The sequence below is a fragment of the Hipposideros armiger genome, unplaced genomic scaffold (assembly GCF_001890085.2).
Source record: "Hipposideros armiger isolate ML-2016 unplaced genomic scaffold, ASM189008v1 scaffold_24, whole genome shotgun sequence".
NCBI classification, from domain to species: Eukaryota; Metazoa; Chordata; class Mammalia; order Chiroptera; family Hipposideridae; genus Hipposideros; species Hipposideros armiger.
This window is the reverse complement of record NW_017731374.1, coordinates 2,929,373-2,957,130: the sequence shown is the minus strand read 5'-3', so window position 1 is coordinate 2,957,130 and position 27,758 is coordinate 2,929,373. Positions and strand designations below refer to the sequence as shown.

Genomic DNA, 27,758 nt, shown 5'->3' with positions numbered 1-27,758 from the left:
ATATAAAAACGTGCCTGATAGTAGAATTACCAAAATATTCAGGAGTGTTCAGCCTGTGCGGCTTGGCTGTTTCAGGTTGAGAGTGGGAGGCATAACGCTTGAAGTGTTGGGTGAAGCCAGTTTTCAGGGCATCCGGGATCAAGCACTTTCTGGAGTCTGGACTTCATCAGCATCTTGAGGGATCAATGGGAAACCCTCCCTGGAACCGTTGAATCCCTTGTATTGGGCGTGCTTGGAAGGCGCTACAGGGATACAGAAATTGAGGTCACTGGGAGACGTTAGGCATGCCACATTGATTGACAGAAGGTTCCTAGGGTCACGGCCAGTGGGGTCACTTAATTCTCACAGCAGCCCTTGAGAGAGGTGCTGTTAAAGGATCAAATGAGAGCTTTGAACCTCTGCTGAGTGGTAACTACCTACAGCTTGGCCCAAAGACGGGTGATCGGGCTGGAGCAGAGCTGACCAATAGTTAATAATGCAACACAGAGTCTCAGTGTTTTAAAGTGATCTTCTCTCGCCGTTAGTTGGAAGGCAGTGTGGCTGGGCTCTGTGCCTGCCCCGACCTCCTGTAACACACTGGGAGCCCCTTGCCCATGGTGGGTGGAGAACCCTGCTTGTCAGGGGAACTGATCACCAGGTGCCTCCTTTCTCAGACTCACACAACGAGAAGACAGTCGCTTTCTCCTAAGATTGTTCTTTGCGGACCGGAATTAGGGGCAGTTGTTTTTGTTGCTTCCTCTGATTGCCAGGAGATGGATAACCAGGCAAATCCGGAAATTAGTAACATGTGCTCTGTTTTACCAGTATTGAATTTCCAGGAGCCGCCCGGACTGTCAATGTCCTTCACTGCAGTGTCTGGGCTCCTGCGTGACTTAGTGAGCATATTGGCTTTCCCGTCTGCTGCCACTTTCCTGCCTTTCAAACAAAACGGGAGCTGCCACCCCACCAGGAGGTCTGTTTCTGGTAGACCACGTGGCCGTGTATCCCAGCTGCAGCGCAGATCATTCATGACATAGGCGCTCAGTATCTGTGTGTTGAGCTGGGCTTAAGAAATATTTCTTGTTTGCAGGACACCCTGCCTGTGCTTGGAGCCAAAGAGGCACATGAGTTGACTAGAGAAGCTGTGTGATGAGGCAGAAAGAGCTCTGTCCTGAGAATCAGGAAGCACTCTGCCGCTTATAAGCAGTATGAACTTGGTCACATAACTTCTCTGAAGCTAAGTCTACTGCTCTGCGAAAGGGGGCCACGGAGCCTTTGGTAAACATTGACGCACTCTTCAGCTGAGGGGTGAGATATGGCTACTTCTCCAGGGCCTTTGCATTATCACTACATTCCAGCTTTGAGGCGCCAAATCTTGCTGATAGCTAAGATGGTACAGTAGTCCCCTCGTTTATCCACTGGGGATGCACTCCAAGACCCCCAGTGGATGCATAAAACCAAAAATAGTACTGAACCCTATATATACTACTTTTTTTTCCTATATGTACATACCTATCATAAAGTTTATAAGTGAGACACAGTAAGAGAGTAACAACAATAATAATAAAATAGAACAATTATAACAATACACTGTAATAAAAGTTATGTGAATGTGGTCACTCCTTTCAGGGGTCCCCTTGCTAAAATCTCTAGATGCAGTGCTTTTTGGTGCCACACGTTGCTGACAGTCAGAACCCGTTTTCTGTTCATGTCTTCCACTCACAAATTTAATGGCTTTTCCATCTTAACTAAGCACTTATCATGCACTAAGGCTGTAACTTTTTTTTTTTTTTAGCTGAGCCATCCTGCCACCTGTTGGCAGCTCAGCGGCTGCTCAGCTCGGGCCGGGACTCGAACCGCTGTTGCTCAGAGCTCGCACTCTTGAGCGAGCTCTTAACCAACTGAGCCACTCGGCCGGCCCAAGGCTATAACTTTTGCAGTTTGAGGAGCAACAGCAAAACGAGCAGGAATTTCTTTTTTCTTCATCATCTCATCGATAGAAGATTCATTCTTACTGTAGATCTTAGCAACCACAGCATATTATTATTTTTTTTTCTTATTGAGTCAAAACCTTTCACCTTTTCACTTAAAGGAGGAAGCACTTTTGGGCTTCTCTTTGGCATCTCTGAGTTGCCAGCATCACTGCTCTTTGCTTTGGGGCCACTATGAAGTAAAGTAGGGGTTATTGAAACACAAGCACAGTGATACTGCAATAGTCGACTAATAGCGAAGATGCCTACTAAGTGCCTAACAGGCAGGGAGTGTCTGCAGTGTGGAGACAGTGGACAAAGGGATGAATCACGTCCCGGGCAGGACAGAGCTGGACAACTTGAGATTTTTAACATACTGTGCAGAATGGCACACAATTTAAAACTTAGAAATTATTTCTGGAATTTTCCATTTCATATTTTAAGACAGCAAATCGACCGTAACTGAAACTGTGGAAAGTGAAACCCCAGATAAAGGGGGAGGACTACTGTATTTATCACTCATGATGAAATTTCAAGGTAACTTTATTTGGTAATTTCAGATATGAATGTTGATGACATCCTGGAATAAACAGTTTATGTTTGTTCATGGTGACTTAGCAGTGAGAGCAGTGGGGACAGAGACTCCGGGCCACTTGGTGTGTGTATTAATAGAGAGCTAGTTTCCTACTAAGACTCATAGAAAACTAGCAAAGTACTGACTTGTGAGGCTTTGGGGGAGGGAGCTGGTAACTAACCATGAAATTAGCGCTTCCTAGAAACAGTCAAAACAGGCCGTAAGGCAGGTGCCTTCTGGGAACGGCTGACCAGGAAACCAGCTAATGATCTCGGGGAGTTCTGACATTATTTAAACTAGGGGTGCTAAGAGCTTGGAAAGGAGGGAATTGATCTCTAGGGACTCACATGTGTTTACAAACATCCCCAAGCTACACTCGCTTCAGTTTTTCTTTAAATGAGATTCCTGAACTGCTGTGATCATGGACTTCCTGTACCCCGATTTTTGGTAAGCAGTGGGCAAAAAAGCACAGTGTGTTATTCCTGTGGACAAGGGAGAGAAATCAGGTTTGGAGGAAAGCAATAATAATCTCTGTGTGTGTATAGGACACTGAAGTTTCAGTGCGTGTTCATTTGCTTCCTAGCTTTTTTCATTAATTCAGTGACTCTGCAAGGTTGACAGGGCAGATGAGAGTACCCCATTTTTCATTTGAAGAAGTTGAAACTCGAGGATGCTTAAGGTCATGGTCATATTGCTAGAAAGGAGGTAGAACTGAGTTCCCAGCCCAACATTGTTGTCCCTAAGAGCCCCAGGGCATGGCGGTACAACTGTGTGTATTCATAACCGGTTGAGGCCACCACCAGATGGGTGGCTTCTGTGCTGTAGAGCCAAGGAAAGATACCAGCCCGTATCACCATCCCTCACTTCCTCCTGTGTATCGAGTTTCCCAGATGTTGTAAAACCGGGGTCAATAACATATATGGGATCGCAGCCTGGGACTCATGTTTTTAACAGGATAAATCATAGGCCAATTTAATTAGATGAAATTTACTCAGAACAAATGTAAAAGCCTGTGCTTCGGTTTAGAAATCCTCACCACAATTATTTTGGTTATATTTTAACCCATATGTAAACATTGGGAACTTCATAATATTTTGTGTGTAGGCATAGCATTTTCATTAGCCATAAGGATGGGCCATTGGATGATGTGGTTTTCAAAACACCAGTGTTCTAGTTTGCCTTAATATATACCGGGGTCCAAAGGGAAATGGCAGTGTCAGGGTTCTGTGCTCAGGCCCCAGCGTTCTCTAGAGACTTCCTGGAGGAGATGGACCAGGAAGACCAGACTTCTTAAAAGTGGGTCATTTGAAGACTTTTGTGGGAACTGAGGAGTCTCCTTAATCCACATCAGCGGTTATGTTTATTGAGCTTCAGAATATCAGATGGCACAGATGAACATGACAGGGTGCTGCCAACAAGAAGTTTAGTAATGAACGCTTGTTACTTGAAATTGGCCTTGGGGATTGGCTTGCTGCAGGCAGAGAGAGAGGAATGAGGATGTAGGGAGGAGGCACCCAGGCAAAGGAACATCCCAGGCCAAGCCCTAGGGGTGGGACCTGCTGTGTACACTGGAGAACGCGATCCAGCCTCTGACTAGAGCCCGGGTACGTGTGGGGCCTGGAGGAGGTAACACGAGGGTTGGGTTGGGCAGCGTGGATTGTGCAGAGTCCCCGACACCAAGCCGAGCAGCCAGCGCTTCAGCCACGGATGGATGTTTTTGTGCAGAAAAGTGACTGAGATGAAGGGCTGTGTTGTGTGGAGACCATTCTGGCAAACACAGGGAAGATGGGTGCAGGACGGAGACACTAGAGGTGGTGGGACCGCTCGGGGATGTTGCTGTGGTCCTTGTGATGGGGTGATAATGGCCTGAGCCGTGGTAGAAATGGAAGGGAGAGCCTTTCTGAAGATGGGTGCAGAGGGACATGCCATCTGATAGGTGTGGAGCCGGTGGACACAGGAGAGCCCTAGGTATCTCCAAGAAGATGGCTCCTGAAACCCTTTCGCTGTCCAGATGCCGTGCTTTCCATTTTAGTTCACAACTAGGATGTATCCACGGGACCGGCACACTCACACACAGCTTGTTTCCTCCTTTCAGCCGGACCTGCGATGCCTGGCGTCTTAATTGGTCTTTGAGACTAAGGAGATGGGATGGATTGGCTTCTGTCTTCTTTGTTCTCCCAGGACCCGCAGTCAGCCTGTTTACATTGCCCTTGGGTCAGGTTGCAATAAGACATTGCCAGTGGCATCTTATCTAAGAGGGTCAGGAGAGTTAATTTCTTTGCCGGGACAGTCAAGACATCAGCTGTCCATCAGCCTTCCTTATCTGGAGCACGGCTGGGAACCTCTGACTGGCCAGCAAAGATATCACAGTGTCCATACCTTTCCCTGCTGGCTGCCAGCCTGACCCAGTCTTTAGTTGGCAACCCTGGACTCTTTATTTTGCACGTGATGTTAATGGGCTTGGTTATTTTTAGCCGCTGTCAGATCAGAAGGAGTTGCTTCAGAGAGATGTGCTGACTCAAAACCACTGGTTGTTGGTCCTTGTGAAAAGTGATGTGTTGAGATGGGCGGAAGAAGAACTAGGCAAGGTGGGTGCAAGACTCCGAGGCAGCGCGCTCTACCCTGACGAGTGTGGGGACCGTTCGCCATATGGATCTTAAGGTAGATGGAGTATCACAGGATTCCAGAACGGTGATTTGGACTCAGGAGGGTTTTACATTCAGTATATTCTGCTTAGGAAGGCAGGGAGATAAGTGGCATTGCTACTTGTGATTTGGATGCCTTTGCTCCCGGGAAGGACTGATTTGGTGAAGGCTCCCTGTAGCTATGCCCTTGCAGACTTTGTGACCCGAGTGGACGCCAATACCTAGAATAAAGGCTGGCATTTGATGAGCAGTTGGTAAATATTTGTTGAACAAATGGATTCATCACAGAGGGCGGGGGGGATCTAGTTAACAGGGAGGCAAGGAGTGGCTTCCAGTCTTGTCACATTAACGGATCTCTTGTTGTAACCACTAGACAGCACTTCACATAATAGCCACAAAATTGTGTTGAGGTAAATGGCCTTGGAAGTGCAGCATGGTTCCCTGGGCACTTGTTCCTGCAGTACTTAATTTGAAAAGATTTTAATGAGTATATTTTCATTTTTAGGCCTGTCACTTGTGAAATGTTGGTCTATTTGTTTGTTCATGGCCTACTCAGAAAACCTGTTTCTTGGCCCAGACCCCACACATCATCCATCATCCATCCATCCATCCATCCATTCATTCATCCATTCATCCATTCATCCATTCATCCATTCATCCATTCATCCATTCATCCATTCACCCACCCACCCACCCACTCACTGATCCATGCAGCAAATAGACATTTATGGAGCGCCTGCTGTGTGTCCGCCAGACACTGTGCTTTGGGATGGAGGAAGGGACAGGTGATGCTCAGCTGAACACAGCTGGACCTGCCCTCAGGGAGGGCTCAGTCTGAAGTCCAAGTAAGACAGCCAGGGCAGCTGTGATAAGTGCGTATGTGATGAAGGCACGCACCTGCTTGTGGGAACACAGAGGAGTGAGCACGTATTGCCCTGGGGGGAGGGGGTAGAGCTGAGGAGGCCGCCAAAGGAGGGAATGTTTGGGCTAAACCTGAGCTGACAGTTTGTGGGCTTCTAGGGGCTGCCCCAGGTAGAATGTCCTGGCTGGCAGAGCAGGCGAGTTACCTGGAGCCTTCTCAATTTTAAGAGTGGCCACTCTGCAGGCTGGAAGGAGTGAGAGATGGTGGGTTCAAATGCTGTGGAGCCATTTTAGAAAGACATCAGAAAAGTCAGATTTGAAATGACCTAGACAGAGACTTGAGCTAACCTCCCTCATTTGCCATGTGCAGAACTGTGGTTTTTTTTTTTTCAGTTCATAACTCTGCGAGTGTTAAAATGACATACCTGAACGGTGAGCCCTGAACCAAAAGGTAGGGAGCAGGTTGGATACACGGCCAGTTGCGCTTTGGTGGCCCTGTACATTCAGGGCACCATGTCTTAGTTGCGGCTGCAGGAGAAGCCCAGGATGGCCATGCGGAATGGGGAAATTACGAATTGTTTCACGTCGCAATTGGTGACACATCTGGGCCTGGAGCTCAGCTCTCTTGCCCCCTTCCAGCCCCATCCTTCCTGCCACGTCCTGCTGCTCAGGCTTTACTCTAACTAGTTCTGTCCCAGTAGGAAACCTGCTAATGAATCATTGGCACCGTGATAATAAGTGTTACATGGGGCCAATAGTGCTGGATCGTAATAGGAAAAAATAAATCCAGAAGATGGATTGTTATGGGCAAGGAGGAAGGGTGCCAGAATGGTGATTTTTTTTTAAAAATTGTATTTGCTGTCTAACAACTGCCAAAAGATCAGTGTTAAGGAAACATTGGGAAGAAAACCATCCATAGGTTCTCCATCCTAACACAGCCATTTTCGTTTTTGCAAATTTCCTGTTTTTATCACACCATCCACATAACAGCGCACACATTTTTATGTAGTTGGAATCACTGCGTCTTCTTCCTGTGTGGTCTCTTGAGTGTGGTCGTAAGAATTTGCCTTATGTCCATATCACCTTCGTAACGATCTTTTCTAGTGGCCGAACAGTGTTCCTGGGGTTTGCGTGGCCCCAGTTCTGTGTCCTTGTGGCTGGAATTCAGTGTTTCTGCTTTTGGCCCACCCGCCCAGATAATGCTGGCAAGAACGTCACCACACATCGAGCCACCGGCTTCTGTCAAATTGTTGCCTTCAGAGGAGTATTTCCAGGAAGGAAAAAGCGTCTGAAAGAAAGAGGCGGAAATCCAGTGACTTAGTTTTGATTTTTGTTTTACCGTTTGTTATTGTTGTTTTGTATAACACAAATACAGATGTACAGATAAGACAAAGGTACAGTTTAATGAATTACTGGAAGGCAGACGCCCTTGTACTGCCACCCAGGGTAAGAGCTGGAACACTGCCCGCCAGTTGGAAGTCCAACCTGTGCCCCCTGCCATCACATACCCTCCCAGCCCCTAGAGCAACAGCCATCCTGATTTGATTGTGATCACTTGACTCTCTTGCCAACTTTTATCACCCAAGTGTGCATCTCTGAACATTGCAGTTTCGTTTTGCCTTTGGGGGGGGAAAAAGTCTTTTAAATGTCTTTTTAATCTGTAGGTGTCCCCTCCATCTCTTCTCTTGTCTGTATTTTGTTTGTTGGAGAAACTGAGTCGTTTGTCCTAAGACGTTTCTAGAATAACCCACAGGCTTGATCTTGCTGATTGCAGTCCCAGGTAGTTTAGCACATTCCTCTGAATTTCCTGCAGTGGGAACTCGTGCTTGAATCAGTCCCAGGCCTGATTTCTTGTCCCGCTATGGAGAGAGAGGCCTTGGGAGCAAGGGCCTGTCATAGGGGCAGCGTCCTTCTCAGGAAGCACGTGACGGCTCATTGTCTTCTACTGGAATGCTGGGAGCCTCTGCTGCCCAGGTCTGAGAGCCTGCCACCGCAAAGTTGCAAAATTGTGATATTGCAATTCTGTTATTCCTTCTTCGTTTATTTGTTGGAATGCTACTCTAAAGAAAAACTGCCCGTCTGCTATTTTTAATCGCTTTGTTGAAATTCACATACCATACAGTTCATCTCTCTGACGTGTATGACCCAGTAGCTTTTAGTACATTCATAGAGTGGTGTATCTATCACAGTGATCAATTTTAGACCATTTCATTAGGCCCCACAAAAAACGCGGTTCACCTTAGCTGTCTGTCATCACACAAACCCCACAGCCCTAAGCAACCACTACTCTCATTTCTGTCCCTAGACGGACCTATTCTGGGCATTTCATAGAATATGTGGTGCTTTGTCACTGGCTTCTTTCACTTAGTGTGATGTTTTCAAGGTGAATCCATGTTGGAGCATGTATCAGAACTTCATTTCTTTTTATGGCCAAATAATATTATTCTGTTTTATGGATAAGACCACGGTTTGTTCATCCATTCATCAATTGATAGACATTTGGGTTGCTTCCACCTTGGGGCTATTATGAATAATGCTAAGAATATTTTTGTACTAGTTTCTGTGTGAACATAATGTCTTCGTGTTTGTTGAGTATACGAGTATACCTAGGAGTGGAATTGCTGGGTCAAATGGTAACTATGTTTAACCATTGGAGAAACTGTTAGACTGTTTCCCAAAGTGGCCATTCCATTTTACATTTCCAACAGCAGTTTATGAGGGTTGCAGTTTCTCCCACATTTCTTATAATCTGCTTTTTTATTATAGCCATCCTAGGGGGTGTGAAGTGGTATCTGATTGTGGTTTTGATGTGCATTTCCCTAGTGAATAATGATGTTGAGCGTCTTTTCATGTGCCTATTGGGCTTATGGAGGAGATAGATGGATCGATTGATCAATCTATCTATATCTCAATCGATCAATTTGTCTATCTCCCTTGCCCATTTTTAATTGAATATTTGCCTTTTTTATTATTGAGTTTTAATAGTTCTTTATATATTCTAGATACAAGTCCCTTATCAGATATATGACTTGCAAAATTTGTCTCCCTTTCTGGGTTATGTTTGTGTTTTCTTGATGTCTTGGTGTTCTTTGAAGCACCAAAGTTACATTTTGCTGTTGCCCAGTTTATTTTTTCTTTTGTTGCTTGTGCTTTTGGTGTCATCTAAGAAGCCATTGCCTAATCCAGGGTTGTGAAAATTTGTGCCCGTGTTTTATCCTGAGTTTCATACTTTCAGCTCCTATATAGGCCTTTGATCCGTTTTGAGTTAATTTTTGGATATGCTGCCATCTACTCTTTGATACCCAGGGCCACAACCAAAGGCAGGATCAATGCTTGATTTTCTCCTGTATTTAATAGTTTTCATAATAAGGCACTGGTTCCCTAATCATCCTATGATGTGGTTATTTAGTGTTTCTTTTGTCGTTGGGAACGCTTAGATTTAATCATGTACAGAGAGTGCCAAAAAACTGTACACACATTTTAAGAAAGGAAAAAGGACTGTGTTAAAATTGTAATAATATATACTGATAACAAAAGATGAATACAAGTCATGTGTATACATTTTTTGGCACCCCCGTATTAAAGCTAATTAAATTTAAACAATTTTGCGTACTGTGACACATACATGTATGCAATCTGCAGAGAAAAGGGATTTTGCTTTGTGTTTTTAACTGTTTTGTTTCTTATCCAACTATCCCATTCTAAATTTTCATCTCCCCACTTGCCTTCCAGAAACATGCCAAAGGCCAGGATTTGTTTGACCAGATTGTGTACCACTTGGACCTCGTGGAAACAGATTACTTTGGCCTCCAGTTCCTCGACTCTGCCCAGGTCGCGGTACGTGTTCCTCTGATTCATTTCAGGACAGATTGGTGTTTCATGCTAATTGCAGATCCACAGTTACTAGAAATTGGTAGAGAACCAGGAGTAAAACTGTGATATTGTTGCCGTAACGGGCATTGGCATGGCGGTGATGGTGCCCATGTGAAATGCATCCACGATGCTCCCCCCTTGAGGTGACCAACATCCGGGAGAAGAAGAGAGAAAGCACCTTTATGTCACACACGGGGATGCATTAGGGAAGCATTTCCAAGCGTAGCAGTATAACAAGGGCATGTTTCTAGAGTAGGTAGACATCATTATAGAATTCTTTCAGTGGAGATGCCTTTATTTTTAACCAGCCAAAGAGGCTGCACCGCCATCTTCTCATGAAGTCTTGCTGGGTGTGAAGAGCGGGGGCTGTGGACACTTGCTGAAGCCCAGCCAGGCTTGGGGTGGGGTGGGTGGTCTCTGGCAGTGATCGTAAACCTACTTGCAGGCTCCAGGAGGCTGTCTTAGGTCCGCAAGGACTTCCCTTGCTTTGCCTGAGACAGACCTGCTCACAGTGGAGATGCTAGGGAGAGAGAACTCGACGCAGCGCAGAGTCACTCATTTAGAAAGCAGGAATGCCTTCAGAGCCTCCCTCCCCAACCAAATCCAGCTTTGGGTTTCAAAGGTAATTTACTGAACAATCTAAAAATATTTATGGAGTGCCTCTTATGCTCCGGGCCCCATTCTAAAAGCAGTGAGCACCTATATGACAGGTAGTAATAAGTGTTGAGAAATACAAAGCAGAGTAAAGGCAAAGACAGAGGAAGAGGTGATGCGATTTAGACAGTGTGTGAAAGGCTGGGTTCCCGGATAGGACGTGGCTGACCTAGAGACTTGGAGCTCCTCATGCAGGCTTAAGCCTTTCTACCTGAAAGACACTGTTTAGATACTTCCCGGGGGGCCCCGTGTGACAGATGTAAAGTGAAGACGTTCAAAATCTGTGCCTGGGAGTTGGGTCTGCCTGGAATGTAGGCGTGATGCTGAGTCTGCAGATGATACGGTGGAATCGGGACTGGAAAGCATCCTGATCACAGTGCCTCCGGGGCAGACCCTCCCCGCTGCTCCCCCCGATGCCAGCTCTGCACCTTCAGGCTTTCCTGTCTGCTGACAGCCCTTTCCCCCCCCCCACCCCCCACCTCGCTGTTTGCTGTGAGCTCTCCAGCCACCTCCGGAGTTGCTGGTCCTGAGCCTTTCTCCAATTCCCAGCTGCAGACTCTTCCCCCGGTCCACCAGGGCCCTGGGGAGGGGCAGACCAGCTCTTCTGTTTCCGCCTCCCTGTCCAATTCTGCTTCCTTTGCGTTTGGGCCACAGCGCACCCAGTGCGCTGCCCTCTGACCTCAGCACTGTCCTCCCCATCCCTCAAGGCCTCTGGCAACCTCAGAGTTCCAGTGGCTGATCCTTGAGAAGGTCCTCTCATTGAAGCTTCCCCTAACCAAACCTCACCCAGATTCACCTTGGGTCCTGTCACCACCCAGCCACTCCAAGACCCACTTTTTGTGCTTCCCCATTCCACGATAACGTCCCATGATTCCATCTTGCCAGCCCGTCGACATCTGGCCCTGGCCCTTACCCGTCCCTCCAGCCTTCTCCGGCCCGGGCAGAACCTCCCGTCTCGCTGTGTCCTCCCTTGCCCTTTGATTCTCCTGCCCCCATGACTGTCCCCTGGCCTCCCCTTGACACTTAGGCCCATCTGTTTCCTCTGCTGCTTCTCCCAGGCTGCCAAGCTTTGCTGGATAGTCCCGGGCTGTGCCTGTTGGCGCCAGCACAGAGCACAGGTTCAGCCAGGTTCAAGCCCCCACACTGCTCTGGGAGCCTCATTAGCCCCTTTTTATGCGTCCCACGTTCCCCTTCTTAGTCCAGTCCCCACAAAGACCCTGTTCTCACAGTTGCCTTTATCTCTTGTTGCCTTTATCTCCTGCTGAGAAGACCCCAGTCATTTACCTAAAACTCCTTGTTTTCGTTCCCTTAAGAGGAAACAGTCCTTCTCACTGTTTTGTCTTAAGGGAGTATGCCTTGCTCCAGCATTTACCCGCTACACCTGCATCCACCGTCCTATTTCCGTTGCTTCCTGAGCGCCAAATTTAGAGTTCCCCAGTCTGTCTCCAGCACCTGGCACTTGTCAGCCCTCCTCTTCCCTGAGACTCTCCCCCATTCTGCCTTCTTGTGTCTCAGCCTGTGTAATACCCGTGTGGTATTTTTGACTTCGGAACATCCACGGCCCTGGACGAGGAGTCAGCCCTGGACGTTGTTCCTGGCTCTGCCTCGGGCTCACCTGATGGGCGTTAGATCAGCCACCTTGTCTTCCCTGGCCTCAGTCTCCTCCTCTGTAGAATGGGGCTCTTGGACCTGTTCTCCCAAGAGCTTTTCCAGTTCTCACGTTCAGTGATTCTGAGTGTAAAGGAGGAGCCGGTCCTGTCTTCCTGTCACATCTTCTCTAGTTAGAAAGAAGACCTTCGTGCTTTCTGCCGTTACAGCCAAGCGCCTGTTGCCTTGGTAGCGTGTCCTCCTCCCTTCTCCAGCCATTCAGGTTCCCAGAAAGCCAGGACGGGACTCCATGTGCCGTGAGCCTCTGCTTATTTGGCTGCCAGGCTGTCCCGTCCACCCGTGCCCTATCACTGGGTGGCAGGAGGGATGTTCTTGGCAGGATCCAGGCATCCTTCTTCCCAGGTCAGACACCTGCAGACGCTCGCTCTGCAGGCCCTGACGCCGTTCCAGCATCCCGCTCTGTAAATGCGATGTGCTTTTCTGCCCCACAGAAGCAGGTGCAGGGTCCCCATCTGCCTGACCCTTGAGGACCCAGGAGGCGTGCAGCCGCCGCAGCACCCGGGGCCCTTCTGCTGGTCACTGTGATTTCTGAGCTCGGCTCCCTACAGGCCGGGTTCCAGTCATGCCTACACTTCCCTGTGTGCCTTTCCTTGTGCTGGTCCCCCCCCCCCCCAGAACACCCTTTCTCACCCCATTTCAACCTCTGGCCATCCTTCAAGATCGTCTCAGGTGACGCTTCGTCATGCAGCATGTCCTGAGCTCTCAAAGCCTTTTTCCTCCTCTGCATAAACCTCTGAGCTTACTTTGCCTTCTGTGGCAGCTTGCTCATTTGGCCTCGGGTTCATTATTTGTGAACATACACAAAACCTTTCTGATTAGACCCTAAGACAGGACTTCTTGGCGACAGGGCACACACCTGGGAGCTTTAGTCTTTAGCCCCAGAAGGGACCTTAGGAGCCATCTGCCCAATTTTCCATCTTCTGCATGGTGAGCCCAAAGCCATAGACCTTGGCAAGTCACTCAGTGAGCAACACAGCTCGACTCAGACACGGTTTTTACGAGCTCAGGTTTAAGCGCTTTTCAGTACACAGTACCCTGAAGCCTTGTTTTTCCTCCCTGTCCAGCGGAGGTGGTGACATCTGCTTCACAGGGACGTGGAGGGGCTCAGCAAGTTACGAAAGGAGAAAGGGTGTTGTCACCTGACATGGGTATGGGGCTCCTCTTCCCAGCTGGGGCAGGCTGAAGGGGGGAACCAGAAGTAATCACAGCCCCCAGAGGTGACACGCTGAGGAGGTTAGTTGGACCCTGCAAGGCCACCTTATCTGTTCAGATGAGAGTCCTTCGGGCGGGCTCTCTGGGATGGCTTCTGGAGTATCACTGATTTTCTGAGGGCCTGGTCCAGTGTGCTTGGTGGCAGGTGACATGGTATTGTGGTAGGTGGGTTTCTGTGGAGAGCGGGGTAGTAGATGGGGGCCCAAAGGGAGTGGTCCACTTGGCTATTGGCTTATGACTCCATAATTGAGGCTCCTGCAAGGACTGACACCCCTCCCCAGCTCCTGACATGCAAATCAGAGGGCTGGCAGCGGCAGGGCTCTTGGCACAACTCTCTTGGAAACCAGCTTCTATCCCAGCTTCCTAGCAAAGAGCCAAGCCTGGTTTCCATAGTGCCCTGCCCAGCCCTGAAGCAAGGTCAAAGTCTATTGGCATCGCCTATTTTTAGCAGTTGGGGCCTCCTGTTTCCATTTCCATATCAAAGCGAGAAGGCCACCTGGGAACCCTCTCTGTAGCTCTCACTTTTGCACAGCTCCTAGCTGGGGTGTGGGTTGTAATTTTACATATCAAAGCTTTCTTCTGACCTGCACCCACCCAGCTTTCTCACAGCCTGGTCCGATTAGCTGCTGTCAAGCTGGCCAGAGAGCAGACCCATTTTACAAATGATGACACTGAGGCTCAGAGACATCAGGAAGCTTGTGACGGTTTAGGTAGAGGGACAGAGCCGGCATTCAGAACCTGGTCTTGTTCCAGAGCCCAGCACTTTCCATGGGGCCCTACTGGCCCCATTATAGGCGGTAACGTGACACGTACACACACACACTGAAAGAGAACAGCAAACTTTGCCTTGACGCTTACTCAACGCCAAGCTCTGTGGTGCAGATGCGAGCTGGACACGGTCTCCTGCCTGCCACACTCTGGTGTGGGAGCTGGAATAGAGTGGGTTCAGTCCTCCACTTTGGGAAGGACTGCCTAAGTAGCATCGATGGGAAGCACAAGGTATCAGAGGGGAAGGGTGAACACGGGGTGGGCCCCAGAGGATGAAAGGAGCGGCAAGACTTGGGACGGGTAATACCAGCCCCACCAAGCAGCAGTCTCCCTCCCCATCTCTGGGGCAGGTGTTCTAGAGGATAGGTGGGGCCATTGTCAATCCATTCCTCAGCCCCTCCGCTTGTGAACAGGGATCATTTTATGGCAATATGTTTTACAACAAGGAATCCAGAAAAGGTGATATTGACCTTCCTCTCAAGGCTTGTGAGATGTTTTTCCTCTGGTCTGTGCAGCACGGAATCGGGTAGATGGGTGAGAAGGGTCCCAGGGCTGCGAGGTGAGGGTGACACAGACATGGTGACTGCTGGGAGGGCTGAGTGGATGCCAGAGGGACTGTTGCAGCTTCACTTTGATGACTGCCTGGAATGTCATCACATGCGCCACTTGTGCGGACACTGCTGAGCGTCCCTACCATCTCAGATGTACCTGGAGGGGAAGTAGAGTACAGACACTGATAGTGGGAAATGTAAAAAACACTTCCATCCATTTAAATGGTTCATTACAGTTTCCACAGACACTCACTGATTCTTCAGACAGTGTATTAGGAGATAGCTCAGTGCACACATGAGGAGACTGAGGCTCGGGGGTCTTGCTCGTGGCCACACACCAGGGGAGTGGTCGAGCAGGGACTTGAACTCTCATCTTCTGCCTCCTCCCTTTTTAGTACAAAGAAGTATGAAATTGCTCAAGAAATGCCGCAGGCCTCCCAGCAGCCTGTTTCTGAATGCTGGCATGACGAGTGTTTTCCTGCCCATGTGCAAACATTGGTGCTGAGTGGGAAGCAGTTGATAAAGGGGTCCCTGCACTTGATTTAGACGAACCCCCAAGGAAACCTGGAGTAGCTGGTGTAAATGGGTTTCCAGGGCTTTGTTCTGGGTGAGGAGAGATTCTCCCATGGGCGGAGAAGGCACTTCAGCCAGTGTGCAGAGTGGAGACCCGGAGCACTGGATGCTGGCACGGCCGGAGTTAGAATCCTGCCTGCTCCTGGGCACTTCATGTGCCCTCTCCACAGCTGCCTTCATCAGCTCTGAGGCCCGAGAAAGCGATGGATGTGGCATAGTCCAATGTGTGTTTTTTTTCCAGCACCTCTAAACAATGAATTCTGACACTGTCTACCTGGGGATCACATCCCACAAGTGAAGGGCTCAGCCTCACAAGACATCTGCCCCAAGCTCTCCCCACCCCCCAACCTGCCCCCACAGGTGCCAGTTGCAAGATTTGAGACAATGACATTCTACAACCAGCCTTACGCATGTCAGTTCCTCAAGGGATGTACTATTAGAACAGATGGGCTTTGCCAGATCATCTCACATCTTGATTTATGGAAAGGGCTTTGCCAGATGGACTTGGATGACAAATTCAGATCAGAAACCACCTTTCTAGCACCCGTTAAGAGTGCCTGAGTTAAATGTCTGCCCTTTGAACTCCAAAAAGCACCTGTCTGTTTCCAGCAACGGCTTTCACGGTCTGTTAAGAGGGCTGGAGCCGTTTGCCTTGGGCTTGCTGACAGGCAGCCTGGCTATATTTAGCCACGATGCAGATGAGAATCCAAGACAGGTCCTGCTGCCGCAAGCCTCCAAACGGAACGCAAGGTACGATTTACTAAATGCCACGTAGGGCCGTCGTGCCCGGGTGCTCCTCGCGAGGTTGTCTCATGGGATGCAACACGAGTGGTCAGTGTCCGTTCAGCTCCTGCAGCTAAGGAGAAAGTTAGGTCATTTTGAACTGGTTGGGTACAAGACAGGTTTTAATCATCTTTCATTGTAGGATGTGACTGGGTTTCTTATCACCTGATGCTGGCATGCAAACCTGATCTGAACCCACAGGGTCAAGAAGCTTTTCAAATGGAGCTGTTTTGGATTTCTTTCCCAGCTTAGCGAGCTCCAGACTTGTCACAGGCCTCCGTCCTAGCAGGTCCTGCTCTGGCCAGGGCTCTGCGGCTGGTCGCTGGGCAGGAAGGATGGGAGTCAGTCCACAAGCATGAGGGGCTGCTTTAGCAGTGTGGCCAGAGGGGAAACCAGCCTGCTGTCCAGTAGGAGCCTCTAGCTGTGATCAGTAAGCCCTGAAATCGTCTGAGATTTTACAGAGCTCAAGTGGCCATTTTCAGGAGGGGTCGTGGGTGTTTCAAGATCCCCAGGATCATGAGGACACATTCTGGGTAGGAGAGGATGCTGGAAAACTCCAGCACTAAATATTGAATGGGCACACTGGGCGCCTTTAGAAAATCATAAACGCTCTGAGATTCTGTTTCATGGGTCTAGGGTTGGACCTGCGTGTGTGTGAGTAGAATGCTCAGCCAGGGGTGAAAACCGCAGCAAAGGAAACCACACGGGTTGGACCTGGGTAAAGGGAAGACTTGGATAGTAGAGGGAGCGGAATGGAGGCCTTAAACATGTTCAATTCAAAATATAAAGAGCCTTGAAACAGGAAAAAAAAAATGGGACAAGATCCTTTAAGCTATGAGCCTCTGAGGCTAATAAGGTTAGAAGGCTGGTTGCTGGGAGAACTTGCTTTGCTTGGTAATGGCAAATTCATCTGAAAATGGGAAGAACAGGTTTACACATAGACATGAGCATGATACTTACTTTGGCAGGAAAGTAAATGTTACAATACTTTCATCAAGCCTCTGTCTGCCCTCTCAGGGACTAAGGTCCAGGGTTTCCGGCCTGGTTGAGGGCAGCAGTGAGGAGGCAAATTGATCATCAAAAACTGCCTGGTAGACAGTGAATAAATGAATAATGGAAGTGCCAACCCAGCCCACCCCCATGAAAATACTATTCTTATTAAAAGTAAAAAAAACAAAACAAGTATGGAGCAAAGTAACAAAGAAAAAAGTAAACAGCATTCACAGCCCCACATCCCAAAATAACCCTTGTAAATCTTTTTGGACATACCTTGATAGAAAATAATAATTTTATATACGTGGGATCCTACCTGATTTTTTTTTTTCACCTGACAGTGTGCTGTGGATCCGTGGCCATATCAGTAAATATAGGCCCACATCAGTTTTAAAGGCTGAATAATATTTCATTCTATGGATGAGCCATTTTTTCATCCGCTTTTGTTGATGGGCATTTAGGTCATTTCCAATTCAGAGCTGTTCACAAGGAGAGAAAGCAGCCTGTATACGTGTGCCTTTGACATCCGCATCCGCTGCCGAGATCTGCTGCTCTTAATGACACGGTTGCTTAGCCAGGGAGTGGAGATGACAAAAGCCCACGTTCTCCCACTGCACTGCTCACAGCTTATTGTATTATAATTCATCTGTGACTTGCTTTGTGTTTCCTTATCCCCCTCCGCCCACGTAGTCCTAATGGGCTCTTTGGCCAGGGGTAGAGTACACTGTACTCATTTAGTCTCATCCTTTCTCATTGTTAGAAGGTGCCCCGTGTAGGCTGCCTCTGAAAGTGTATGGCCTCTGATTCTGAACAGCTAGTGAGGAACCCACTCGGGCTGTGTCATCCCACCTGTGACTCTTTAACAGTGAAGTCCTACCGTGTATCGCGTTTATGTGAAGTGATGGGCACAGCTCCTATTTTTTTCATTAAAAAAAAATTATATTGAGCATGTGTTTATTTCTCAAAAGTCGAATAAAGGCCTGCTGGGTGCCGCGCGCTCTGTGCTTGGCGCCGGAAACAGAGCTGATGACGTGCACTGACGACCCTGCTCCCCGGGACTCAGGTCCCCACGGAGGGGCTCACAGTGTCATGATCCTAAATGCCCTTTTCCGTGGGCGTTTACTGAGGCTCGTCAGGACTGTAGCACCAACAACTTTGACACTGTAGAGAAATTTATCTATGAGGGAAATGGTTTTATAATTTCCCGGGGTAGAGAAGACTGAAGCCTGTGTTCTGGTGAAAACTGGAGGGGACGTTGCATTGCCGTCACTGATGAGCGGGAACGTTTCTCAGGCAAATCCCTGCCTGTCTTTCCATCTTCAATGGGGGTCATTTTCCTGGCCAAAGAGTAGAGGGGTCATGAATGTTGGTTTATAAGTTTAGAGTTTGGGGTGACAGAACTTTAGGACCAGTGAGGATCAGAGATTCTCAGCAGTGTGGCTTGTAATCTTCCCAGATTAATAATAGAGACTTGGAATAATTGGAGAAGATTGATTGTAACTTGAGAAACTCAGGCAGTTGGTAGTTCCACTGACTAGAAGGGATTTTACAGATCAATTAGTTAAAGGGTTTTAAGTTCTTTGAAAAGCTTATGGAAGCTACTGGCCCTCTCCCCAGAAAAAAAAATGCACTTACGTACATAAGCACACATTATTTTATACCATCCCAAGCAGTTTGCAGATCAGCCTAAGAAGTGGTGGTCTGGCCCCATCTCTGGCTTTATGGGTAGAATTACTACAGTTTGTGGAGGAGGGTGACGCTGAGGTTTGTATACTCTTGCTGATGAAACATTCCTAAAGAAGCGTTTTCTTCCTTTCAGCACTGGCTGGATCATTCCAAACCCATAAAGAAGCAGATGAAAAGTAAGTAAGCAGAATTTAGCCTCCTCATTTATTTCTTTTATCGGAAAGGAAACTCCTTTGCCAACGTTTTTGAGGTGTTCTGTTTTCACTAGAACTTGGGAGCATTTCTTTTAAATAGATTGAATTTTAAGTGGATGATTTTTAATTTCTTAAGGCTGGCCAAGTGCTAGAGCTTAAAATTTGAACAAGAGTTTTTTCGTAGATGTTGAGAAACAGACTATGCTCTCATTTGAAATCAGATACCCCCGCCAACGAGAGCTGATTAATCTGCTGTTCAGAAACATGACTGTACTTATTATATTCACTTCCTAATGAGCAATAAAGTAGACTCAGCTAGTAAGAGAGCAGGAGGGACCTTTGACGTCTGGTCCAGCTCTGATTTTACAGGTGCCATAACCACATTTCTTCCGCGTTATGTACGTGTGGGTAAGTTTTAAAAATGTAACACTGTAAGGTATTTTTACTGTATATTTAGGTCACAAAACACTGATGGTTTATGTGTCCCGTTTCCTTTAGCCCACTTAGTATTTTGTACAAAGTTAGTATTCGTTTGGAGCATCCTTGGCAATCAGGTGCAACTGAAACGTCAGCCCTTAGTAATTTATCTAGATGGCTACGGTTTTCTTCCAGAGTGAGGTTACTAGCTAAAGCATCGGTGCCAGCACAATCCATTGTAATCGTTTTCCTAGCCGAGCTTGAAAAGAACTTACGAGCTTCGTATGTGCTGTTGTGCCTTCCCAGTGTCGTGGTGAATGTGTTAATAGATTTAACGTGTTTTTCCTTTTTGTCCATCCTGTGATCTTCACAATTGGGGGAAAATCATCTTCAACCTTCCATCTCCAAATGTTTAGCTGGACCTGCTTATGCTTTGCATTTTCGAGTTAAATATTATTCTTCAGAACCAAACAACCTTCGTGAAGAGTTTACAAGGTAGGACAAAACGCAGAACAAGAACCCCCTCTTCCCCCCCGTAGCACTTGCCTTGCTTCTAATTTACGGGCCTCCTAATTTGTGGGTTTGCCTCCCATTCCATTTGCTGTCTTTATATTCTGAGTTATCAACATTTTGTCGGTGCTTAGCTCCATATTCTGTTGAAAATCCACACTTTGCTTAATTTGACCTTTTTCTTAGTGAACCAAAATGAAAAGATTTATTTTCTAGTCACATTTGTTTGGCTGCACTTTAGGTAATTTGGTTAGTTGTTCGATGGCACTTTATTTTTGTCTCAGATACAAAAAAGGGAAGGCAGGTATCAGAAGAGCATTTCTCACTCCAAAGTTGCCATTTTCTTATATTAAGGGACTGCAAAATATTCCCTTGATTGTTACAATATCAAAGTAACAGTTTCTTCTGTGGTGTGCCTTGCCTGTGTCTATCAGACTTGAGAAATAGCGTTGAAGCAAAAGAGACTTAGAAAGCATTTTAAGTGTGGAGTTTCCCTCCGGCCACCCTTTTATCGGTGAGACTCTCTACCCAGCCCTGCCTGCTGTCCGCAGAACTTCCATGTCATTGTCTGTGTGATGGACAGTAGTGGTGACATGTAAGCTGCTGGGTGGTCCATGGTGGCAACCACTAGCTTGGAGATGACCGCCTAAGTGACACCTTAAAGACTGCTTATTACCCTCTGCCCCCTGGAGAGGCTTTACAGGCTTCCGTAGTTAGACTTCCTATAGGAATTGGAAGCTCTGGCCACATCAGCACTGTGTCCTCCTTGATGGGAGCACTCAGTTCAGTGCTGGTTAAGTACCTGTCACAGGCAGGATCATTCTGGAATATTCCAGAACCTTCAGCCCCCCTCCCGCACCCCCCCCCCTCAAATTTCTGGGTCACTCACCTCCTATATCCATTCCGTAAAGAATGACGACTGCCTGCATTATTTTCCCCTTCAGAGTCCTTTATGAAACGTACTGCTTCTAGTTGTCATCAAAGCCAGTGATTCTTAACCAGGGTTGTGGGAATCAGAAACACCTGGGAAGCTTTTGAGCAAATGAGATTTCTGGGGAACCACTCTTGTGTGTGCGATTCTGATTTCATAGGTATGGAGTGCAGCGTGGACAGCTTTCGTTTTTACAAGCACTGTAAGTGTTTCTGATGCCAACATCCACCTGGTAAAAAACCACTTAAGATGAAACACTTAATTTTTTTTTTTTACTTAAGTGAACACCACTTGTGTGATTTGCTGCTGCCTTCTTCCCCATTTTTCGTTACCCCTGTAACCAGCAGCTTTAGTCCAATTCCAGGATTTGTGTGTGTGTGTGTGTGTGTGTGTGTGTGTGTGTTCACATGTGCATAGTTTTTTAAAAGATAGGGTCTGCAGTTAAACTGCATCAGGAACCAAAAAAGCCGTAAGCAGTTGCTAACTACCATCTGCTGTAATCTGCAGCCTTCCTGGACTCCCTGGTGGGGCCGGCGGAGGGGCCAATTCTAGCGGCTCCCCTTCCTGTCGGATTGGACACGTTGCATGCCTGTGTATGAGCGCTGTGTGCTGTGTTTGGCTCCCTTCCGGAGCACCGAGGGTGCGGTGGAGGCCGTCATTGGACCATGTGGTGTTCCATGTTCCATCCTCCCGAGTATCTTGCGAGTTCCGTACATGCACTCACTTTCCTAGCTAGGTTCTGGGATACCTCCCTGGAGGAGATGCTTCCACCAGAGTTCTCATTTGATTTGGACTCCTTTCTTACAATGCAGAGTTCTGGGCTGTGTGCGGGGCGGGGCTGATGATGGGAAATCGGGGATCGGAAGCGGCTGGGAAAGAGTTACCCTCTGTTGACTTTTGTATATGTTTGTCAGGTACCTGTTTGTTTTACAACTCAGGCATGACATTCTTTCAGGAAAGTAAGTACGTTTTTGTTCTGACTCTTAACCCAGGAGATCATAGTATATTTCTATATAATTCACTGTTTTGGTTTTTAACTCTTACCCTTGTTCCCTTTTCAAAATTCAAAAGAAAAAAAAAACACCAAAACCCAAAAAACTACACCAGGCATTGTAAAGTGAGTCTAATCCTTGTATCACTGTCATCATCATCTTATTTTAAATGATTACTATATGGCTTGAAGCATTTCCAAGAGCATTTAATATCTTAAGTGATGTGTATTTGGGAATAATTCTCTCCCTGATCACATCACTGCCCCATTCATAATGGCTTTTGTCGTATTTGCAAGCAAGATACGTTATTAGTATGTATACACTTACAAGTATTTGGGCAGACAAAAACTCTCATTCATTACCATCTGCATTTAAGCGATGTAAAGAGGTTGTGCTCTGATGCTGCTAGAAAGGTTCAGACATCTCATCTCATTTCCTTTGCCCCTCTTAAAAGTGGTTTTTAAATACGAGGCCTGCACAAGAAGCATTGGCACTGAAGTGGTTGATTTCACATGTAATATTAACTTATTGTAAATCTGAGCATTAACAGCCATACCCGTTACAGTTGTGTTATCTTCCAGCATACGTATTGAATATTTATCTTATGCAAACAACTGAAACTATACTGACTCTAAAAAGCAATTCCTGATGTTGACAAGAATACATTTTGATTTTGAACATCATCTGAAGGAAATTTAAAATGTGATTTCCGAATTTGCAAACTCTCAATAGAGGATGTGCTATAAAAATCTTGGTGGAATGTACACGATAGAACAAGTAGATTGTACAGTGTATACATTTGCCCTATCCAGCCATGCAATACAGATCTTTTGACTGATGTGCGTATTATGAGTGTGTGTGTATATTTTTATCTCCTCCCCCCCTTTCTCCATACTGTGCTCCTCATACTAAAGGCCTCTTAACTTGAATAAGTGTCTTTAGTTTGGAAAAATATTAATGGCGACATCTTGCATTTGTATAGTACTTTGCAGTTTTCGTGCACTTTAGCCTGATAACTGTACCTCAAACAGAATGGCGTTCTGGTCCCAGCCCTGCCTCCCACCAGCTGGATGACCCTTGAACTCTCAGTTCCTTATCTCTACAATGGAGGATGGGGGAGCACTGGCAGCACCCATCCTCCGGTTTTATAAACTCCATGCATTGACCAAATTGGATGATATATATGAAAAGGCTTTGAAAACTATGAGGTGCTATACCAATGTATGTCATTATTATTTTTCTAACTAAATTTGTAATATTAAGTGTGAACGAGATCCTGATTTGTAGTAGTAATACACTTCTGTGGCTATGCCTCAGTTATACTTACGAGAACGCTTGAGTGTATCCAGCTGGCAATGTTAGTTATGGTGTCTGTTTATTTTTAATATTATGACCTCAATTCAAAATAGATTTCAGGCAGCTCAAAAAGACACATGTACTATATCAAGATACAATAAGTTTAAAAATACTAAGGCAATGGGAAGGCTTTTCATTCTAGTTCCCAAACTTCCCCGTTTTGGGGAAATGCAGTAAAATTGCCCACAGGGTTGATAGAAACTATGCCTCGGTTGGGTTATTTTACCGTATGATGAGAACTGACTCTGGAAATATGTAGTATAAGTCAGCTCGTTTCTTGAGTGTGGGCAACAAAAATAGAAACCACCAAGAACAAAAATCAATATCTAAATATCACTTTTCTTTTGAAAAATGACTTTAATGACATTTTGTATGGTTATCGGTATTAAAGTTCATATATAGAATTAATTTCTTCTCTTTTTTCCCCCCAAGATTGAAATGCCCATATGAAACGGCTGTGGAATTAGCTGCTCTCTGTCTACAAGGTACATTATTCTTTAGTGGTAATGAGCATTTTAATGTTATTGCTTTCATTTCAACAAATGAGTGTCTGCTGTGTACCCGGCACAGTGCTCTACTTTGGGGGTTTAAGTGAATACTGGGGGTATAAATGAATATGAAATTGTCTCCATCCTAAGTCGTTTGCAGTCCCATGAGGACCACATGGCAGGACCACTTATTCTCTCTGCCTGAACAGAGTGCAGTGTAGTTTGTCCAGGAATAGAGACCTGCAGGCGGCTTGGAAGAGGAAGGCCCGTGGGGAGAGGGATAGACGAAGATGATCGAAGGAACCAAGGCACCAAGTAGAAAAGTATGTGCAGAGAGGTACCAGCCGTTGAGTGGTATCGGAGGGTAAAGTTCAAAAGGCTGTATCGGTGGGCGATGTTGGACCCCATTGAAAGAGCATGAATTTCATGCTGTCAACACTGGTGCCTTTGAAGACTCGTAAGCAGGAGGCAGGCCTGGAGAGAAGTGCCCTTTGGAAAGGCAACACTGGCTGTGATGGGGAGATGGGGCCAGAGCAAGACCAAGATGCAGTGAGGAGGTGTTGCTGTAATAAAAAGAAACTGACCAGGGCTGGGGGGTTAAACGTACACACACATATCCACCACCCCCAACCCCCGCCAAAAAAGCCCTCCCAGCATTGGTGGTGTGAGAAGGATCAGGTCATTAGACTTAGGTCTTGAGAAGGAGTCAGAGATGACTCATAGGCTGCCACCACGGACAGGTGACAGAATGGATAGAAGAAGAGGGGGGCTCTGGTGGAGGAGACATCTGGTGTAGGGTCTCTTGATTGAGAGGTGCCAGTGGCACATCCAGTCACTTCTAGAGTGTGCAAACCGGGCTCGCTGCAAGACGTCAGCCCGGCAGCACCGCCGGGAGTCGTCAGCATGTAGGTGGGAATTGCATGGTACGAGGTTTCCCGCATGACTGTCGGTGTTGACTGCTCCGTCCATATGATGCACTGGTGGAGTTTAGTTTAAAGTGCACAAGGAACCCTTGCCAAAGTCACCAGCACTAATTAGGAGAAGACGAATGTGTAACTGCACATAAGGAATTTCATCAGCACATCAGACAGACATATGCTGTGGACTCTGTTCATTGGCTCCCACAGAATAATGAATTATGATGTATTCATTCATAATTGCTAATGATTTTTGAACACCCTGGTAAGAGGTGGCTTCTCTTTTTTTGTATTTCCCAATGTTTAAAAGTTGCGCTCAGTCTTTTCAAATTATAAAATCAGTACACACTTATTATAGACTATCAGTACAACAGTGCAACAGACGAGCAGGAGGAAGGAAGTCACCCACCAGCCACCGACAACCAGAGTTTCTATCTGTGAGTTTTGAGTGGAGTTTTTAAAATGTAATTCTGTTCAGAGTCACATACAAATTTTTTTCTACTTGGTATTTTTAGTACATGTATTTTGCCCGGTTACTACTCGTAAAGATGGTTTTTAGTGACTTTAGGTTACTCCCATTCTATTGATACTTCCATTCCTTAGTCAGTGTTGATTCTTATTCTCTAATTGGGGCTTGGCATATAGTAGGTGCTCGGTAAGTGAAGAATGAATTGAATGAAGTTGGAGAGGCACCCAGGACTTTGGTTGAAGGCGGAGCCTGCCCATGGGGTTTGAAGGTGACGATGTTGTCATCTGTAACTGTCCGTGCCAAGTACAAGGCTAAGTGCTTCACATCCATATGTGCCCAGTACAACAGCCCTTATGGTATGTGCCATAAAGACCTGTAACGGCTTGAGGAACTTGGAAACAGACTGTCCACTTGGGCCAGGTACTCCCCTAGCTTGTCAAGTAGCATCCACCCTAGAGTTTCTGAGTCGCCAGGAGGTCATACAGTAGATGTCAGGGTGTAGTTAATGGGATGAAAGCATCCCTGTCAGACCTGGGGCCCCCAATCCAGTGGAGAGGTTTCTTCCTAAGCCCATTGGTGTAATATACCAACCCTTACGTTGTCTCGAACGATTAGAGGACAAGACACCCAGGTTACCGTCTCATACCCCGTGTGATGAAGGCATCACCACACTCACAAATGTCCAGCTCTAGGAGAGCCATATGTCTTGCCCTGTGAGCCCCTCCTGAAGAAATGACCCATTTGAGTTGGAACCACATCAGTGTAATTTAAGATGCAGTCATTATGTCAGGTACAGGTAAAGAGACTGAAGACTTACACACACAGATGTCTGGAAGAAGTCCTTGTTACGTTGTCCCTCCACGTCCCCTTCTCCCCCATCCCCTCAGTATGTGCTGCGGACTGCTTATCAGTTCAGTCATAGCGGGACCAGACTACAAAGATCACTAGAGCATCTCTCTGGGTTTGAATAAAATGAAAGGGGGTGTCTCTCCCCATGCTTGAGCCTTGAGGACTTGTCTTGCTGCGGTTGTCCTTGAATTCATAGTACCTCCAGAGTTATGATGCAGTGGCCCTGCATGGCAGCTATGCTCTTTGGGGAACTACGTTTATGGTAGATTTGAAATTTAATTCAGGCAGAAAGCCAAAGGGAGGAGGGAGAACGGGACAGTCGTTTGTTGTGTGCCCATGATCTTGTCTCATCCTCTAACAGTTCCCATTTTACGGATAAGGCATCAGAGACCCAGAGAGGCTAAGTGACTTGCCCAGGCCCACTGACAGTATATAGCAGAGGTGCGATGCAAGCCTCCTGTGTCTGAGCTGTTTCCACCACCCTCCACAGCTGGGGCGCTGGCTGCACAGTTTGCAGACCGAGTGAAGCATCGAGTTTTGCCAGCAGACTCTAGCAAGGCAGGCATGCTACTTCAGAATCGGTCTCACTCAGGCTTAGTCCAGTCATGGAGAGGACTGTGCCCGGTCTCAGGGAAGCCTTATCATTGTCTGGTTTCTCCCTCCCGTGACTCATGGTGTCAGTGGACTTGTGCAGACACGCCGCTAAACGCGGGGCTCCACGCCTCACTTGGGCCCATTGGTGCGAGGGAAGAGTGGTTCATATCAAGGAGATCTCTTCCCAGACTGCCCTTCTGGTCTTGCCGGGTCCTTAGTATCAGGGTGACCTCTTGGTCAGAGGTCATTGGTGGCCTCCCGTCTTGGGAGCCCAGCCCTCACCTTCTCTGGGCAAATATTTCCCAGGCAGAGTCTCCGTTGGTGACTGTCCAAGGTACCAAGCAGCTGCACACCCTGACCCAGACCACCTGCTTTTCTTAGGGGTGCCGTCTACGTCAGAGTGGCAGGCGCAGGGCTGCAGTCAGGTGAGGAGACATCCACCAGGTCCTGTGTCAGACATGGTCCCTTACAGTCTTCCCACCACCCCTCTGAGCTTGGTATTAATGCGTCCTTTGTGTAGACAGGGAAGTTTTATCCACTTCTGGGATGGGGCTACTCAGCAGCCCCACAACTGATGTGGCCCACGTGGGGAGATGGAAAGGGCTGCTGGGCACACAGTGAGCTGCTGCGACTGGAGGTGCTCAGGCATCTGCCGGCAGGTCGACTGGTGGGATTTGTTGTGTGAAGCAGTGGTTCTCAAAGTGTGTTGCCCAGGTCAGCCACATCAGCATCACCTGGGAACTTGTTAGAAATGCAAACCCGCAGGCCTTATTCCAGACCGAGGGAATCAGAATCTCTCGGGGTGGGGGCCAGCGACGTGTGATGTAATGAGCCCTCCAGGTGACCCTGACACACCTGATGCTCAAATTCGAACACCACTATTGTAGATCTGTGTTTTTCAAAGTAATGTGTGCACCATCCACCTGGGCATCTTAAAGAAGAGGCTGATTTTGCTTCAGTAAGGCTGGGGTGGGGCCTGAGATTCTGCATTGTGAGAAGGCCCCCCCCCCTCCCGGTGCTGCAGCTGCTGCTGGTCTGTGGATGCTCTTTGTGTAGCAAGGTATTAGAGGAGCCTCCGGAGGGTCCCTTTCCTTTCGGAAGTCGGCTTCCTGAGCTGCAGAGGTGGGGTGGGGGGCAGTGGATTTTCTCATTCGTGTCCTGGAGGAACGGGGCCCACCTTGTGTTTTCAGGCCCTCCATTCCAAAGGGGACTTGGTGAGAGCAAGGACCGTGTGTGTGTGTGTGTGTGTGT

General features: G+C 47.3%; 1 protein-coding gene across 1 annotated transcript in view; it reads left to right on the top strand.

Moving 5' to 3' along the window:
- EPB41L4B (erythrocyte membrane protein band 4.1 like 4B) overlaps positions 1-27,758 on the top strand; it is a 117,325-nt gene that overhangs the window by 20,325 nt on the left and 69,242 nt on the right. The window contains exons 2-6 of the mRNA XM_019635862.1: positions 9,762-9,866; positions 18,924-18,966; positions 19,818-19,896; positions 21,757-21,801; positions 23,623-23,675. Coding sequence (XP_019491407.1) covers positions 18,960-18,966; positions 19,818-19,896; positions 21,757-21,801; positions 23,623-23,675 — 184 coding nt within the window. The 5' untranslated portion in view covers positions 9,762-9,866; positions 18,924-18,959. The remainder of the gene's footprint in view (positions 1-9,761; positions 9,867-18,923; positions 18,967-19,817; positions 19,897-21,756; positions 21,802-23,622; positions 23,676-27,758) is intronic.